Source organism: Castor canadensis, chromosome 10 (assembly GCF_047511655.1).
Source record: "Castor canadensis chromosome 10, mCasCan1.hap1v2, whole genome shotgun sequence".
NCBI classification, from domain to species: Eukaryota; Metazoa; Chordata; class Mammalia; order Rodentia; family Castoridae; genus Castor; species Castor canadensis.
The window spans coordinates 85,329,001-85,345,645 of record NC_133395.1 but is presented as its reverse complement, the minus strand read 5'-3'; the positions used below and the strand labels follow the sequence as shown (position 1 = coordinate 85,345,645).

The following is a 16,645-nucleotide window of genomic DNA, read 5'->3' as shown; positions in this document are numbered from 1 at the left end:
GTGGACATTACACACATTTTTCTTCATCATACTTTATTTGCTAAACAATACATCATGGAAAGCCCTCACAGTCCCTTGCATCTGACACTAATTCAGTCAAGCTATTGTTATTTACCCAGTGACAGGTAGGCATTCATTTTGCTTCCAGCTTTTTTTTTTGATATTACCAACATTATGTAATAAACTTCTATAATATACTGTACCCTATATACCTTTTCTTTTATTTCCATGGGAGGAAGGCCCCACAGTAGAGCTTTTGGGCAAAAGGAAACACGTATTTTTAATTTTTCAAGATGCTGCCTGGCTGCATTTTTGAAGGGCTCCAATCATTTATCTCCCCCTCATAAAGGACAATGGTGACCTTTTCCCTGCATTGCCTATAACCTGGCAACGGTTATGGAGGTCTTTCAATATTCACCAGTCTGAAAAGTTAGAGATATTAACTCTTACTTTAAAAATTTTACATTTTGAAGATTCCAAGATGGCGGCTAGAGGGAGGAAGCAGAAAGCATGCATCCTAAAGTAAAATCTTGGAGGGACACTGGAGATACACCTTACAGGAAAAACCACCGAGAAGAGGCAAAACTTTGACTCCTCCACACCTCCAGCCTGCGCATAGCATCTCCACTTCACATTAAACTGAGAAAGCAGGATAGCTCCTGTGCCGCTACCAGACAGCAGTGCCCAGATGGCTTGGGAAGATGCGGACCACAAGGTGAGCTAAATGGCACACGGTACTCCCACAGACAACCCTGGGCCAGATCAGCATAGCCCCCTGGACAGACCGACCTCCACCCAGGGAAAAAAGAAAAAAAAACCTGAATAATAAGCAATAACAACAAAAAAGATATGTAGCAAAGAGGGTGGGGCGCCCTGAGCACCGAAGAGGCGGGGAGGGAAAATCCCTCACAAAAAGCCAGCTGGAGAAGGCAGGAGCAGTGGCACACGCCCAGCAACCAGGAGCAGGAAAGCCTGTAAAAGCGGCGGTGGGAGAAAAACTCCACAGGAGAGGGGGGAAGACCCACTTCCCATGTGAACTATAAATAAACACGCTGGCCTGAGAGAGCGGGTGCACAGTGTGCGTGGAAAGGGGAAAGCTTGTAGCAGTGGCAGTCGTGCCCAGGAGAACTCTAAGTAAACAAAGCGTGAGGGGCCAAGTGAGTGTTAAGCTCACTCCTGAGATCTGCATAAATAAAGCATCCAGCAACAGCAGGCTGACAGCAGTGGGCAGGTGAGCCACAGCCTCAGGTAGCCATTCACAGACCTCTCTCCAGATTCTTTTTTTTTTTCTTTCTTCTTTTGATGAGACAACTGAAGGATAACTGCATGCTGAAAAACTTACTGAAACTGTATTGCATTTGATCTTGGGACACTTTGTGGTGTTTTTTTTTTTGTTTTGTGTTGTTTTGATTTGTTTTGTTTTTTTTTCCCCTTTGATGAGACACAATGACAGAACTACTTCTGAGACACCATCCCTTGGATTGGAGGCTGAGGGAATAACACCAAAATTATTAAGACTGAAACTTTATTGCATTTGAACTTGGAGATTTTTTTTTAATTATTTTTTTTTCATTTTTTTATTTTTTATTTTATTGTTTTTCAATCCTCTGTCTCTTTAATGCCTGTTCAGCTTACTGTTGATTAGTACACTATTTCTCCCTGTTTATATCTTTGAAACTTTTTTGGTTTTTTCCTTGTTTTGTTTTTTCTACTTGTTTATTTGCATTTCCCTTTTTCTTTAACTTCTTTGCTCTCCACCTCCTCTCACCTTTCCATTCTAAATATCACCATTGTTATTATTACAAGCTAGAAAATACTTAATTGCACACAGTACAGGCACAATAACAACACCAAGGGCAAGGACAGGAAGACAGAAAAAACATGGAAACCAGTTTCCCCACAGCAAAAAATTAGTATAGGAACCAGAAGGAAATGAAGAAAACAGATACTCAGATCCAGACTCCAACAAAATGAAGATAAACTATGCCAAAGAACCCAATGAAGCCCACAAGAATAATCTAAAACAAGATATACTATAGGTAATCAATGAGAATTTTATAGAGATGATACTGGATAAGGTCAACCAAAATGTACAGGAGACACTCAAGAACTTCCAAGACAACAAAAATAGAGAATTTGAAAAAGCAAAAGAAGAAATAAAAGAAACCATAGAAGCACTGTATAAACACCAAAGTGAAACAAAGAACATGATTAATAAAGAGATAAATGAACTGAGGACGAAAATAGACAACATTAAAGAGTAAACGACTCAGGATATGCAAAACCTCAGAAAAAAGAACGAAACAGAACTGCAAAACAAAACGGAAGGCCAATCCAGCAGAATAGAACAAGAAGAAGACACAATCTCAGAACTCGAAAATGAAACGGTTATTAAAGGAAAAACTGAAGAACTATTAAACAACTCAAGACCTGTGAAAAGAAAATGCAAGAACTCACTGACTCCATCAAAAGACCAAACCTGAGAATCCTGGGCATTGAAGAAGGAGAAAAGGTGCAAGCGAAGGGAATGCGTAATATATTCAACAAAATAATAACAGAAAATTTCCCAAATCTAGAGAAATCTATTTCCATACAGATGCAAGAGGCCTCCAGAACACCAAACAGACCAGACCAAAACAGATCTACCCCATGGCATATTATCATTAAAACAACAAATACAGAGACCCAAGAAAAAATACTGAAGGCTGTAAGAGAGAAAAAATAAATAACATACAAAGGTAAACCCATCAAAATCACAGCAGACTTCTCAACAGAAACATTAAAAACAACAACACATCAAATGATCATTCACCACGACCAAAAAGGCTTCATCCCAGGAATGCAGGGGTGGTTCAACATATGAAAATCAATAAACATAATAAACCACATTAACAGAAGCAAAGACAAAAAAACTACATGATCATCTCAACAGATGCAGAAAAAGCCTTTCATAAGATCCAACACCATTTCATGATGAAAGCTCTAAGAAAACTAGGAATAGAAGAAAGTACCTCAACATTTTAAAAGCTATATATGACAAGCCTGCAGCCAGAATTATACTAAATGGAGAAAACCTGAAACCATTCCCTCTAAAATCAGGAACTAGACAAGGATGCCCACTATCTCCACTCCTACTCAACATAGTACTGGAATTCCTAGCCAGAGCAAGAATAAGGAATAAAAGGAATACAAATAGGTAAAGAAACTGTCAAAATATCCCTATTTGCAGATGACATGATCCTATACTTTAAAGACCCAAAAAACTCTACTCAAAAGCTCCTAGACACCATCAACAGCTATAGCAAGGTAGCAGGATATAAAATCAACATAGAAAAATCATTAGCATTTCTATACACTAATAATGAACAAATGGAGAAAGAATATATGAAAACAATTTCATTTATAATAGCCTCAAAAAAATCAAATACCTAGATGTAAACCTAACAAAAGATGTGAATAACCTCTAAAGGGAAAACTATAAACTTCTGAAGAAAGAGATTGAGGAAGACTATAGAAAGTGGAGAGATCTCCCATGCTCATGGATTGGTAGAATCAACATAGTAAAAATGTCGATACTCCCAAAAGTAATCTACATGTTTAATGCAATTCCCATCAAAATTCCAATGACATTCATTAAAGAGATTGAAAAATCTACTGTTAAATTTCTATGGAAACACAAGAGGCCACGAATAGCCAAGGCAATACTCAGTTCAAAGAACAATGCAGGAGGTATCACGATACCTGACTTCAAACTATATTACAAAGCAATAACAATAAAAACAGCATGGTACTGGCACAAAAACAGACATGAAGACCAGTGGAACAGAAGAGAGGACCCAGATATGAAGCCACACAACTATAACCAACTTGTCTTTGACAAAGGAGCTAAAAATATATGATGGAAAAGAGACAGCCTCTTCAACAAAAAGTGCTGGAGAAACTGGTTAGCAGTCCACAAAAACCTGACACTAGATCCATGTATATCACCCTATACCCATATTAACTCAAAATAGATCAAGGATCTTAATATCAGACCCCAAACTCTAAAGTTGGTACAGGAAAGAGTAGGAAATACTCTGGAATTAATAGGTATAGGCAAGAACTTTCTCAATGGAACCCCAGCAGCACAGCAACTAAGAGACAGCATACATAAATGGGACTTCATAAAACTAAAAAGCTTCTGCTCAACAAAAGAAATGGTCTCTAAACTGAAGAGAACACCCACAGGGGGAGAAAATATTTGCCAGCTACACATCAGACAAAGGACTGATAACCAGAATATATAGGGAACTTAAAAAGCTAAATTCTCCCCAAACTAATGAACCAATAAAGAAGCGGGCAAGTGAACTAAACAGAACTTTCTCAAAAGAAGAAATTCAAATGGCCAAAAAGCACATGAAAAAATTCTCACCATCTCTAGCAATAAAGGAAATGCAAATTAAAACCACACTAAGATTCCACTTCATCTCTGTTAGAATAGCATCATTAGCAACACCACAAACAACAGGTGTTGGTGAGGATGCTGGGAAAAAGGAACCCTCTTACACTGTTGGTGGGAATGTAAACTAGTACAACCACTCTGGAAAAAAATTTGGAGGAAACTTAAAAAGGTAAACATTGATCTACCATATGACCCAGCAATAGCACTCTTGGGGATATACCCAAAAGAATGTGACACAGGTTACTCCAGAGGCACCTGCACACCCATGTTTATTGCAGCACTATTCACAATAGCCAAGTTATGGAAACAGCCAAGATGCCCCAGCACTGACGAATGGATTAAGAAAATGTGGTATTTATACACAATGGAATTTTATGCAGCCATGAAGAACGAAATGTTATCATTCGCTGGTAAATGGATGGAATTGGAGAACATCATTCTGAGTGAGGTTAGCCTGGCCCAAAAGGCCAAAAATTGTATGTTCTCCCTCATATGTGGACATTAGATCAAGGGCAAACACAACAAGGGGACTGGACTTTGATCACATGGTAAAGCGAGAGCACACAGGGAGGTACGAGGAAAGGTAAGACACCTAAAAAACTAGATAGCATTTGTTGCCCTCAACGCAGAGAAATTAAAGCAGAAAGCAACTGAGGCCAATAGGAAAAGGGGACCAGGAACTTGAGAAAAGGTTAGATCAAGAAGAATTAACCTAGAAGGTAACACACATGCACAGGAAATCAATGCTAGTCAACTCCCTGTATAGCTATCCTTATCTCAACCAGCAAAAACCCTTGTTCCTTCCTATTATTGCTTATACTCTCTCTTCAGCAAAACTAGAGATAAGGGAAAAATAGTTTCTGCCTGGTAGCGAGGGGGTGGGGGGAAGAGGGTGGGGGTGGGCGGGGTAAGGGAGAGGGTGGGAGAAGGGGTGAGAAATGATCCAAACATTGTATGCACATATGAATAAAAAAGAGAGAGAGAAAAAAATTTTTACATTTCCACAACCCACAGTGAGTTTGCAAATATTCTCATATACTTGTTGGTAATCTGAGTTTGCAGCTGTGTGAAACATAGTGTCTAATGCTTTACTTCCTCTTTTAAGAGTCTTTGAGTGTAATAAATATCAACTCAGTCTTCATGTTACAATGTTTTATCCATATAAATTCTCTGTGTGTCGTTTTTGAGTGTTTTTTTGCTGTATGAAAGCTTTTCATTTTTAAATGGTCAAGAATAGCTTTGGCATGTATAATTGTGGTTAGGGACGTTTCCTGTCCTGAACCTTACATGTGGTTTTCAGGAGCGTCCTGTGAGATTCTTAGGGTTTTATTTCTCTCATTATGTCTTTAGCATATCTTTAAGTTATTTTTCTACATAGTATAAGATAGGAATTTTCCAAATAATGAAACAGTTGTGAAAACACAATTAATTAGTCTTCATCCGCACCCCCAAGTTTAAAAATCATCATTAACTTTTATTAAATTTGAATTAAATTCTTGAATCCAGGAGTGGGATCTAATTCTAGGCTCTATGAGTTATTTGTCTCATTCTGTATCAGTGATGTATACTGATTTGTTTATAGTGACTTTAGATAAATCTGATATTTAATAAAGATAAGCCCCTTATGATCCTTTCTGTTTTTAGAATTATTGTTGCGCTGGGAGTACACTGTGACATTTATCAAAGTTCTTACAATATATCATAGTTGAATTCACCCTCTCCATCATTCTCTTTTATCCCCTCCCCCCTTTCCTGGAATAGTTTCAACAGGTCTCATTTTTCCATTTACATAGATGAGTACATAATATTTCTACCATATTCACCGTCCTCCACCCTTTCTTTATGATCTTTTCTGAGCATGCTCTGTGTGTTTATTTTCAGGGACTCATTAATTCCATTTACACTTTCTATGATTTTTTACAGTTCCTCTCTTTTTTCCCCCCACCTTACTGGATTCTATTTGGAATCACATAAATTTATATATTAACTTAAGAAGAGTTGATTCTTTTATGATACTAAGTCTTTTCATGTGAGAAAATAATATGCCTTTCTATTTGTTCAAATCTTGGTTTTTATCCTTCAATAACACTTTGGGGTTTTTTTCATATAGGTACTATAAAATTATACATTTTCAATGTATAATTTAAAGTGTTTTTAAAGAGACAGAGCCTTGCTATGTCACCCATGCCAGCCCCAAACTCCTGAGCTCAAGTGATTCTCCCACCTCAGCTTCCTGAGCATCTTAGGACTACAGGTGTGTGCCACCACACACAGCAATATATAATTTTAATTGCCATTTTGAAAAGAATGATTGCTTCTTTTGTATTTTAGGGGCCCATTAGTAGACTTAAAAATAAAGTTACTGATTGCTAGAAAAGTAAAAATCTATTCATTTTTATTTTTGTCTGGTCCTTATAAAATTCTCTTACAATTTAGTATTTTTCTGACATCATTTGGAATCATGAGCATTTTATATGACCACAGTTTTGTGTACATACCTGTATAAGCATTGAAATTGCTTATGATTTTCTCAATACTCGTAAAAATTTGTCATTTGTATAATCTTCTTAGAAATTGCTGAAAATTCCAGAACAATGCTGAATTTTATAGTGCAGGAAGACATTTTGATTAATTTCTTATTTAAAAATGTAATAGCTGTAGGATTCTACTATTTGTGCCAAGATGCTACTGGTTTTTGTAAACAATCTGAAATATAATCAGCCGGCTCATTCCTATTTGCATTTTATTTGGAGTTCTTATTTGGGGAATGGCAGCGAACTGCTTCAGATACTTTTGTAGCACTTGCGGTCATGATCATGCTTTTCTTCATTTTGGATTTTTTATTTTGAACCTCTGGTATTCCTACAATTAGTTTGACTTCATCAAATATTTTACTCTTTTAACACATGTTGAACTCCATTAGCTGATATTTTGTTTAGAATTTTTGTGGTTATAAGTGAAGCCTGCTCATAGCTTTCTTCTTTTAATTATGTTGGTTTGATAATGGGATTTTCTAAAACAGTTTAATGTTAGAGTTGTCGCTTCAATGAATATTATATGACATTTAGCTGAAATCCACCTGATTCAGGCAACTTTTGTTCCTGATGGCCTTTTCAGTCTCATTCCAGCCACAAAATTAAAGGGCTGTAAAAATTAACGACTATGTATATATTCGTTCCTCAGTGGATGCTTAAACCTGAGATACTACTGCATCCTTACGTGTACAATGTCTTTTCCCAAAAAGACACACCCATAATAACATTTAACTTGTAAATTAGGCACAGCAAGAGGTTAACAACAATAATTACTAATAAAAGAGGACAAGTATGACAATATGCTATCACAAAAGTTAGTGAAAACTTATGAACTATTTATTTCTGGAATTTCCCATTTATTATTTTCAGTCTGTAGTTGACTGTGGGTAAATAAGACCTTGGCGGTGGAATCACAGACAAAAGGATCTAATGTTATGAAAATCTAATACAACATCTCTAACTTATTACTTAGGGAGATACAAAAATTTCAAGTCTGTTTTAATGCTATTTAACATGCACTAAGAATTAAGTGATTTGCTACTTAAACTGGCTTGGGGACTCAAACAAAAGAAAGTAAGTACAGAAAAAGAAAAAGCAACAGAGTAGTACTGCTTAAAGAAAATGGCAAGGGAGAATCTTGCCCAGATGAGAAGGCCCCTCGCAGATGCCTCACGTGTCACAAACTGCCTCTTGGAGTGGGTCTCTGGAATGATCATGGACTGGAAAAAAATTGCTAAGTAGGACATTACTGGAACAACAATGGCAAGATGGAAATATGGACTAATATGGATAGGTAACAATACTGTATTTATCAATATTGTACTGCAGGTCTGTAAGAGATCTGTCTTAGCATCTATGCACCAAAGTGTCAACCCACAAAGGGGTACAGTATCTGTAACATATGCTCTACAGGTTCAGAAACAAACGTGTTCATGTGTGTATGCAAACATATGTGCATGCTGAACCCAAATGGAGGCAAAAAGCTAACAACTGATGAATCTGGGTAAAGGATGTATAGGAATTCTTTGTACTCTTTTTTGCAACTTTTCTCTAATTTCAAATTATTTCATGTAAAAGTCACCAAAACAATATCCACGGGGAAAATCTCTTCCTATGGTTTAAATAAGCTTCATTGCTATAATCCCAAAGGGAAAGAGGGTTCACCAGAGCCAAACAGACAGGGTTGCCTGATCTTGAACTTTCAGACTCCCAACTAACTTCTTTTCTTTATAAAGTGTCCAGCCTCTAGCATTTTCTAATGAATGAACATATCTATGTGTTTGCAAAAGGTTTGGCCCTTTTAGAATGAAAAATTCCTGAGGCCACTTCACAGATCCTTGACTGTCCCACACAGAAACACCTTCCCTACAAGTTCTCAGTAGCACCCACTTCAAAGCCTGTTTTGTGGACTCTGTGGTAACCCAGGGTCATCTTACCTTGGAATCCACTTCTCTACTATAATGGCTGGGGAAAGGGCATAGGTGTACAAAACATATCCCTAACTCTACAGATCAAAAGTCACTGTGGATCTTCTACTTTCTTGTGCATAACAATTACTAGAAATGTTGTTAAAAAGGTAGCATTTCCAGGATACTCTTTGTTAAGTCAGTGTGGGACTTAGGAATTCTCAAAAGAAAAACTCCTGGCTATTCATCTGCAAGGGGTCTGTAGATCTGATTTTAATCAACTGTCCTGCAGCCTACTTGTAATCTTATGTGGAGCAAGCACTCAGCATTTGTTGGATTAATTTGAATTGACCAAAGCTGCATAGAGCTAAAAATCTAGCATCATGGCCTTAGCATGAAAACAGGGCTAAAATCCTTCCACCCTGTAAGCAGGAGACATGCATTCACATCCTGTCCTCAGCTCTAAAGCGAAAGCCTGCTATGACCTCAGCCTCCTATTTTTAATAGGTGTGTGGCATGGCTTTGTGTGAGGTATTAATTCCATAACACTCAGCCCTTCCCAGTGCTGAATCATTACAATGATTCAGGCAGCATCCTTCCCTAAGACAGTAGCATAACTTGAATTTATTCAGAGTATTTCAAGTCCTGCAAAGTAAACAATCCCTTGTCCCTCCCAAGTACATAGAAGGGAGGCAGTGCAGCTCCCGTCTGTGGTATAGACAGTAGAGGAGCCTTCGTAGTACATCTGTTCAGCCCTCCTCTCACCACCAGCCACCTTTCCCTTTTAGGGCATCAGCCCAAATAGAGAGTGTACAGAGTGCACTTTGCAGAGGGTAACACAGTTGCTAACTGAATATCACAGTTCAAAGGCAAGATCCAGACCCATCCTCCCAGCTTCTGAGTCCACATATCTGACCCTCTTAGCCTACTGTTAAGGACCAGGACATACTGTGGTGTCCAGCATTTTATACCCAGATCCCAGCACAGCAGCTACTCAGAAGAGAAGGCTAAAAATTCCACCACCAATGTATACAGTACCACAGGCTATATTATCATGTTTGGTAAGTTCTGTCTACACCCCTCTGTGATGGCTGCCTCAGGAGATAAGCCCCCATGAAACACAGAACACCAGTCTTAGGGTCCAAAGCAAGTAGGAGGGAGCAACTTGAAAGATGGGCCTTTCTGGGGGTTCTCCATTGCACTCAGCTATGGGCCTCTTAGTTTCTTCTGCTAGCAAAACAAAAATAAGAAAGCCAAAAAAGTAGCTACCAAACCACCTTTACATACAATTTATGTTTATTTCTGACTTTTGAATTCACCACAGTCAAGTAATAAAACAAGAACTTGAAAATCATGAGAAATACCAAATAAGCTGATTACCATTCCCCACAGGAGTTAGAAGTCTGAATTCATTACGTGAGTGTTAACTGTGGACATTTTTCACAAGGATAGAAAACTCCCTCAAGGACAGAAAGGACACTAGATCACATACTATATATCCCTTATTATCTATGTTTGAAAATTCACAAGTAAAATTATGAACTGGAGGGAGTTTACACGTAGTTCAGAAATTTTTACTTGAGCTAAAAACATGAAAATGTTGCACAGGCATTTAGCAAGGGGGGTAGCAAGGGTCTATCACCAAGATGTATGAGTTAATAATTTCATGGGGTTATTCAAGAATGATCTGCTATGATTGAAACCACGTGTGGAGAGTTTGAGCTTCTGCAGGATGTATCACAGCAACAAAGGGCCTAAAGATATATTTGTGCTGCCTGCTAAGTATACAGATGATTGGCTCAGATACACTTCCCAGACATAAACAGTGAAGGAATGTCCTGAAGTTCTGCAGGCTATCAGAGGAGAGGGAGAATGCTTACCACATTGTACAAGCCGATGCACCAGCGCTCAAATAAAATCTGCCCCGAAAATCCATTAACAAAGGCGAACCAGAGCTGAAAGAGAAGAAAGTACATGAAACTTTGTATCAATATTGATGTAAGTGTTTCCATTCACTGAAGCAGTGGCGGGGTGTGGACCACCAACCAGCTGGACACAGCCACTAGGGACAGTGAGCGCCAGGACCAGGGTTGTTGTTCTTTCATAGAACATAAATTCCCATATCACAAATACCAATATTTTAATGAAAATTTATACTTAAGACATCAATTTCAGGAGATTATATGTACATATTTACAGAAAAACAATTTAATTTATACCTAATATGTTTTGTGTCAACACTCTCTGATTGAAAGAATCTCAACTTCATATTCTTTTTTTTTCCCATAAAGTTGATTTGATAAATATTATTTGTCTTTTGTGGGACTTTCAAATAGATAACACTCAAAAAGTAATAAATAACAACAAAAACTCCTTGTCTAGAAATGGTAGCATCTATGACTGCTAAAAATTAGTGTAGACAAGTCAGAAGTCCGAAGAAACATGGCCATACTGGTGCTGACTAGACAAAATCAGAGTATGTCAGGGAGGAAACAGAAAATGTGATGAGAAAGTACCCTGAGACAACTATGAAGCCCTCCTCCCCTAGACAGCTTCAAAAACTACAGTAAAAAACAAAGGGATAGAGAAAACACATATGAACTAATCTCTATAGAAGAACCAAACCACAGGGCAAAAAAATAAAGAAAGAAAGAAGCCAAAGAAAATGTGACTTTTCTTTGAAATAAGAGATAAAATAAACATTGAAGAAGGAGGCAAACAGATTAACACAACAGAAAATGAAAGAAGAAATAGAACTGACACAGCTGAAACCAGTCACGGATAGGTAAGGTAGGTTTGAGAAGGGTCAAAAGCTTAACATTGATTTTAAGAGAAACAAAAGTCATTCAATGGTAACACCCCTACAAAAAAATTTTAAAAACCTGTATTTTTCAAAAAAAAAAAAAAAAAGGGAGGGGGTATTAGAAAGAACTATCAAAGATATAACAGAAGAAAACTTTCTGAAATATTTTGAAACCTTACTGTACCAGTAGAGAACAGATCCTTTGTCTCAGGAAAGAAAGATCATTCACCCAATATATTCTAATGTAGGAATTAATGAGTTTATTTATCATTATTATTAATTTTTGGTGCTGGGGATCTTCCAACCCAGGACCTCATGCATGCTAAGTTCATGCTTACCTCTGAGCTATACTCCTAGCCTGAGATTTAAAAATTTATAAAATTAATTCTTTAATAAAGTCAGTAAGTAAAAGAAATTAACCTACAAGGAGAAAAACAAATCAAGCTGGTTTCATACTTTCCTAGCATTATATAATAACAGAAGTCAGTAGTTAATGTTTACAAGTACTTACAAAAATAAAATATGGCAAAAATTTTAGTGAAATATAGAAACCAAGGAAACATCAAATACTGAAATATGATTCAAAATGCAATGACAGAAGTAATACTAAATATGTGTTCTATTAACAATAAATTTCAACAAGCTTAGATGGATAAAAAATAAAATCCAAAACATGTATTATGTATGAGAGAAACATGTCAAACAAACCTGAGAAGTGATATTTGAGTAAGATCAAATTCATAACTGTGTTTTACAAACCCTACATAACACCCTCCTGTACCCACCCCCCAGCACTCTGTGGCAACACGGCCCCCACTCTGCTAGGCTACAGTGGCCTCTGCTGGTTCCCTGTGAGAACCAGAATGGATCCAGCTTCATTTTTCTGTACCTAAAAATCAGGCAATCATAGTGATAGCATTTGTTTAATAAGCCATTTTCTTCTCACTTGATCAATATGCTCTTTATCACATAATAAATTAACACAGCACTGGAAAAAACCTACATAGTATTTCAGTCTCCATATACTCTAACTATAAATGCTTGAATATTTAAACATAAAAAGCCAAACTCTAAAATCACCGGAAGAAAACATGGAAGAAGTTTTGGTACTGCATGTAGAAAATGACTGTAAAACCTGAAAGTCATAAAGAAGGATAAATTTGAAACATGGCAATTAATTTCCATAGAAAAAACACTACCAAAGTTGAAAGAAAAGTGATAAATAGGACAAACACATCTGCAATATCTATGAAACCAAAGGCCTCATATCCCCCTCATATCGGGGGAAAGAAAATACTTTGAAGTACTGGAACCAGGAAAAAACTTTCACCCTCCACGTCAGATTGACAGTGTTGATGAGCTGAGCACTAGGGTATCTCCTCTGAGATAGTCTGATTCTGTCCAGTCAGTGCCAGCATGACCACGTTTCTTCAGACTTCTCACATGTCTGCCCTAATTTTTTTCAGTCACAGGTACCGCTGTTTCTAGACAAGCATAAACAAACTCTCGTTCTCAACATCTTCGCTCAATGTCAATCTGCAGTGAAAGCATTCACCATTAGATGACCAGAACTGTTTATTTGATTGTACCTATTTATTTGGTAGAGAAAAATACAAAGTAAACAAAACAAGCCAAAAAAAATCTACTTCCTAATTTCAAAACTCATGAGCTGTTTTTTTATTCCATGGTAAACCTCAACTCGATTTCATTTTGGCTAGATTTCTATTGGTGAAATGGAAAAAGTATGAGAACACACTGCATTTTTAAACATTTATACCACCGTACTTAGTTTTTATATTATTTATTCATGAGACGGGTACACGATGCCTCTCTGACACACTATAAATTCAGACCTTCACACTAGTTAGTCATATACAAATGCTAATTCATACACAAAAGACAGCACCTCCCAATTCCTGAACATGAAGGTCACGTGTGCTGGGCCTTGAGTTTGTTTCCAGCCCCATTCACCAAACACACAGCCCTCCATGCAAGCAGACGGCTGTCCCCTGCTCCGACATGCGGGTCCTTAGGTGGCAGCTTGCTTACAGCTACTAAATCTTACTCTTTGGATTAATGGGGGAAAGATTTCTATGCCTTAACTTTCTTATTAACTAGGAATGCTCTTAAATGAATGTAGTCAAAGCCGAGAGCCAGGCTCTAGCTGGCTGGCCTCCGACTTGGTGGTTGGCGGGAGGCTAGCCAGGCACTGCTACAGGCCAAGCTCCTGGGGTTTGGGTCCTCACACATACTGCTGTTATGAGCAAACTGACCCAACTTATTAAATGGCTTTTCCTTCTTGGAAAAAGATCCTTCTTTGCTTTAACTGCTGCCTAACTGCCAAAAAACGCAATAACCATCTTGGCTAATTGCACAGGTTCCTGTCTGGAGACGCCATCGCCATTGTGCAACCTCAGTGGGCTGTACCTGTCGCCACCTTCAGGTTCTCAAGTAACAGCCAGCATACTTAACAGATGACTGTTCCCTCTGGGAAAGGGATGGCCTGTTCCCCCACTTACTCTGTTCTTCCAGATATCCTGGCAGAGGACTGAAGAGGAAAAGTGCCCTACAGAGAATCAGTAAATAAATTTGCCATACAGTTTCTCACTAAAGGAGCAACAACATAATGATCTACTGATCAGCACAGCAGGGCTGAGATGATGAACTGGCATTACAGGTATTTCTTTCAAAGTCAAATGTTATAATTTTTTCTAAAATTTAATCTGGCTATTTGTATTAAGAGTAAAGCATAAACATACACATCTAAAAATTATATTTCTGGAAATTCACTTCTCATTAATAAAAGCACTGGTACATGAAAAAATATCTTGTAATACTGTTGGCAATGGAAGTCAAAACAAAAGGCATAGAAAAATACATTAAAGTTCTGTAGTAGGGGGACTGTAGGGAATATGAAGTATTAAGCACCTTTAAAAATGTTAACTCTGCACATATGGAATGGAGGAATGCCGAAGAAATAGTGCAAGGTTGACAAAAAAAGTACAATAAAGAGTGAAATAGGTAGATAGGTAAACAGGAAATCAAGGACAAAATCAGGGATGTATTATAGAGGAAGGGTTGTCAGAAATGAGAATAGTAATAATAGCAGCGGTAACACACTCTAGAAAATGCTCCCTTAAGCACCTTTTATCCAATAAATTATGTGACTGAATAGCCAGAATTAAATGGAAACTTGAAAACATAGCATAGAAAAGACAAAGCAGGCCTCATCTAGCAACTCTTTGAAGAGTTTTTCTCTTGCTGAGTCAATCTTGGGCAGGTAAAATGCTAAACACAAACACCACACACTTAAGAAACATCTTAGGAATTCTGAAGCCAAACAAACATAAAAAAGTAAAGTTATGTAACAATGTACTTAGGATCCATATTTTGTAAGACACACAAAAATGTTACATGCTAACAGGTTTGTATGAACCCAAAGAAAACCATGGCAGCTGCCCAAGCCATTCCTACTGATCACCTGGGCAGAAATGGAGACAGACGGGATATTATTTTTGATTTATACATCACTATTATTATTACAACAAATAAGCATTACTCAACTTTTAAAATTTATGCAGAAGAAAAGGACTTGCTGTCTCTCTCCTTGTACCATGCTCATTGCTCTCCTAGCTCGTCACATTTAATTTCTGTTTCATTTTTATCTGGCCACCCCATGCGGCCAGAGGTACCTGTGCACCTAGGTCCTAGCACAGTGTGGACACACAGTAGGTGCTCAATAAATGAATGCCACAGGAATATCAATAATTAATATTAAAGAGAAAAGCTCACACAAAAGTGAGAATAGGCCGTGCTTGTTTCATCTCTTAATTGCTTCCTGAGGATAGCCCACTTGCTAATGTCCCCAATATTCACTTTTTATGCACATATGAAAACAAAATTGTTCTGCAGAATTGTTGTTTCTGTTATTTTTGATGACAATGAAAACAAACTTGCATTTATTGTTTACTTTACTCTGTTCCAAGAATCTTCCAACAGACTAACAGGATTAGCTCATTTAGACTTCATCATCATCCTAACAAAGAACTATTATTCCCATTTTACAAATGAGGAAGTCAGGACACAGACAAGATAAAAGACACCATGCTTCACACCAAAAAGATATTTTAAAAGGTTGCAGCTATCAGCAGTAAACTGTGCAACAAATAAGCGACTTTTAAAGCATCTAAGGCAATTCAGAATCCAATAAATACATATGGCTACTAATTTCCCACATGGCTGATGTATTAAGGCTGTAACATCAACAAAACACAACAATAAACAAATGAACAGACCAAAAAACTTATGAAGAAAAGTGCCCAGATAGTTTCTCTCAAATGCCATGTTAAAGAAGCAGAGGGGTCCTTTTTAGATTAGAGCATGAACTGTTCTGGAAAGCAGGCTATAAAAGTCAGCCTCACTTTATACAATAAAATACAATCACTCTAGTTTGAAATATTTCCTTGTAATGATTTGAGATAACATATTATAATCTTTTGATAGTATGACTAAGACTGACTGAGCAGACAATCAAAAGGAAACTTCTAACATTTTATTATCAGAGTTTCTTGAAATAAAAAACCACAAATTAATACTAATGCTACAGTTTAGGTGGTTTTTCAAAGGACTCAAATATGCACCTGAAAAGCATGAAATAAAATAGAAATGATTGCATGGAAATACATGTAGCATAGATGTGCACATGTGAACTTCTTACTTTGTTTTAGTTCCCTTCCATTAAAATCTCAAATGATGCAAGAAGTTGAACATTATAGCTCAAAGTCACAAATAGTAAAGGGGAGTCTGGTAAACATGTTCAAAGTTTAATAACTGATTTTTCAGTACTACAAAATGCCTCTGTTTCTGCAAAGTTCTATACTTATGCATGGAACATCAGGTAAATACAAAATTATGTCTCCTGCCCCTTGCCCCATAAAAGACCATAATACCGACCAGATGG

General features: G+C 37.3%; 1 protein-coding gene across 9 annotated transcripts in view; it reads right to left on the bottom strand.

Annotated features, from left to right (window-relative positions):
• Positions 1–16,645, bottom strand: part of LOC109685508 (phospholipid-transporting ATPase IB) — a 583,492-nt gene that overhangs the window by 168,192 nt on the left and 398,655 nt on the right. For 8 of the 9 annotated variants that reach the window (XR_012436298.1, XM_074043751.1, XM_074043752.1 and 5 more), the window contains one exon: positions 10,763–10,837. Coding sequence is in view for 7 of the 9 variants with exons in the window: in XM_074043751.1 (XP_073899852.1) it covers positions 10,763–10,837 (75 nt within the window). In the remaining 2 variants the exon portion in view is untranslated. Of the gene's footprint in view, positions 1–10,762; positions 10,838–16,645 lie in introns of those variants that run through there. The other variant, XM_074043757.1, reaches the window with a different exon arrangement.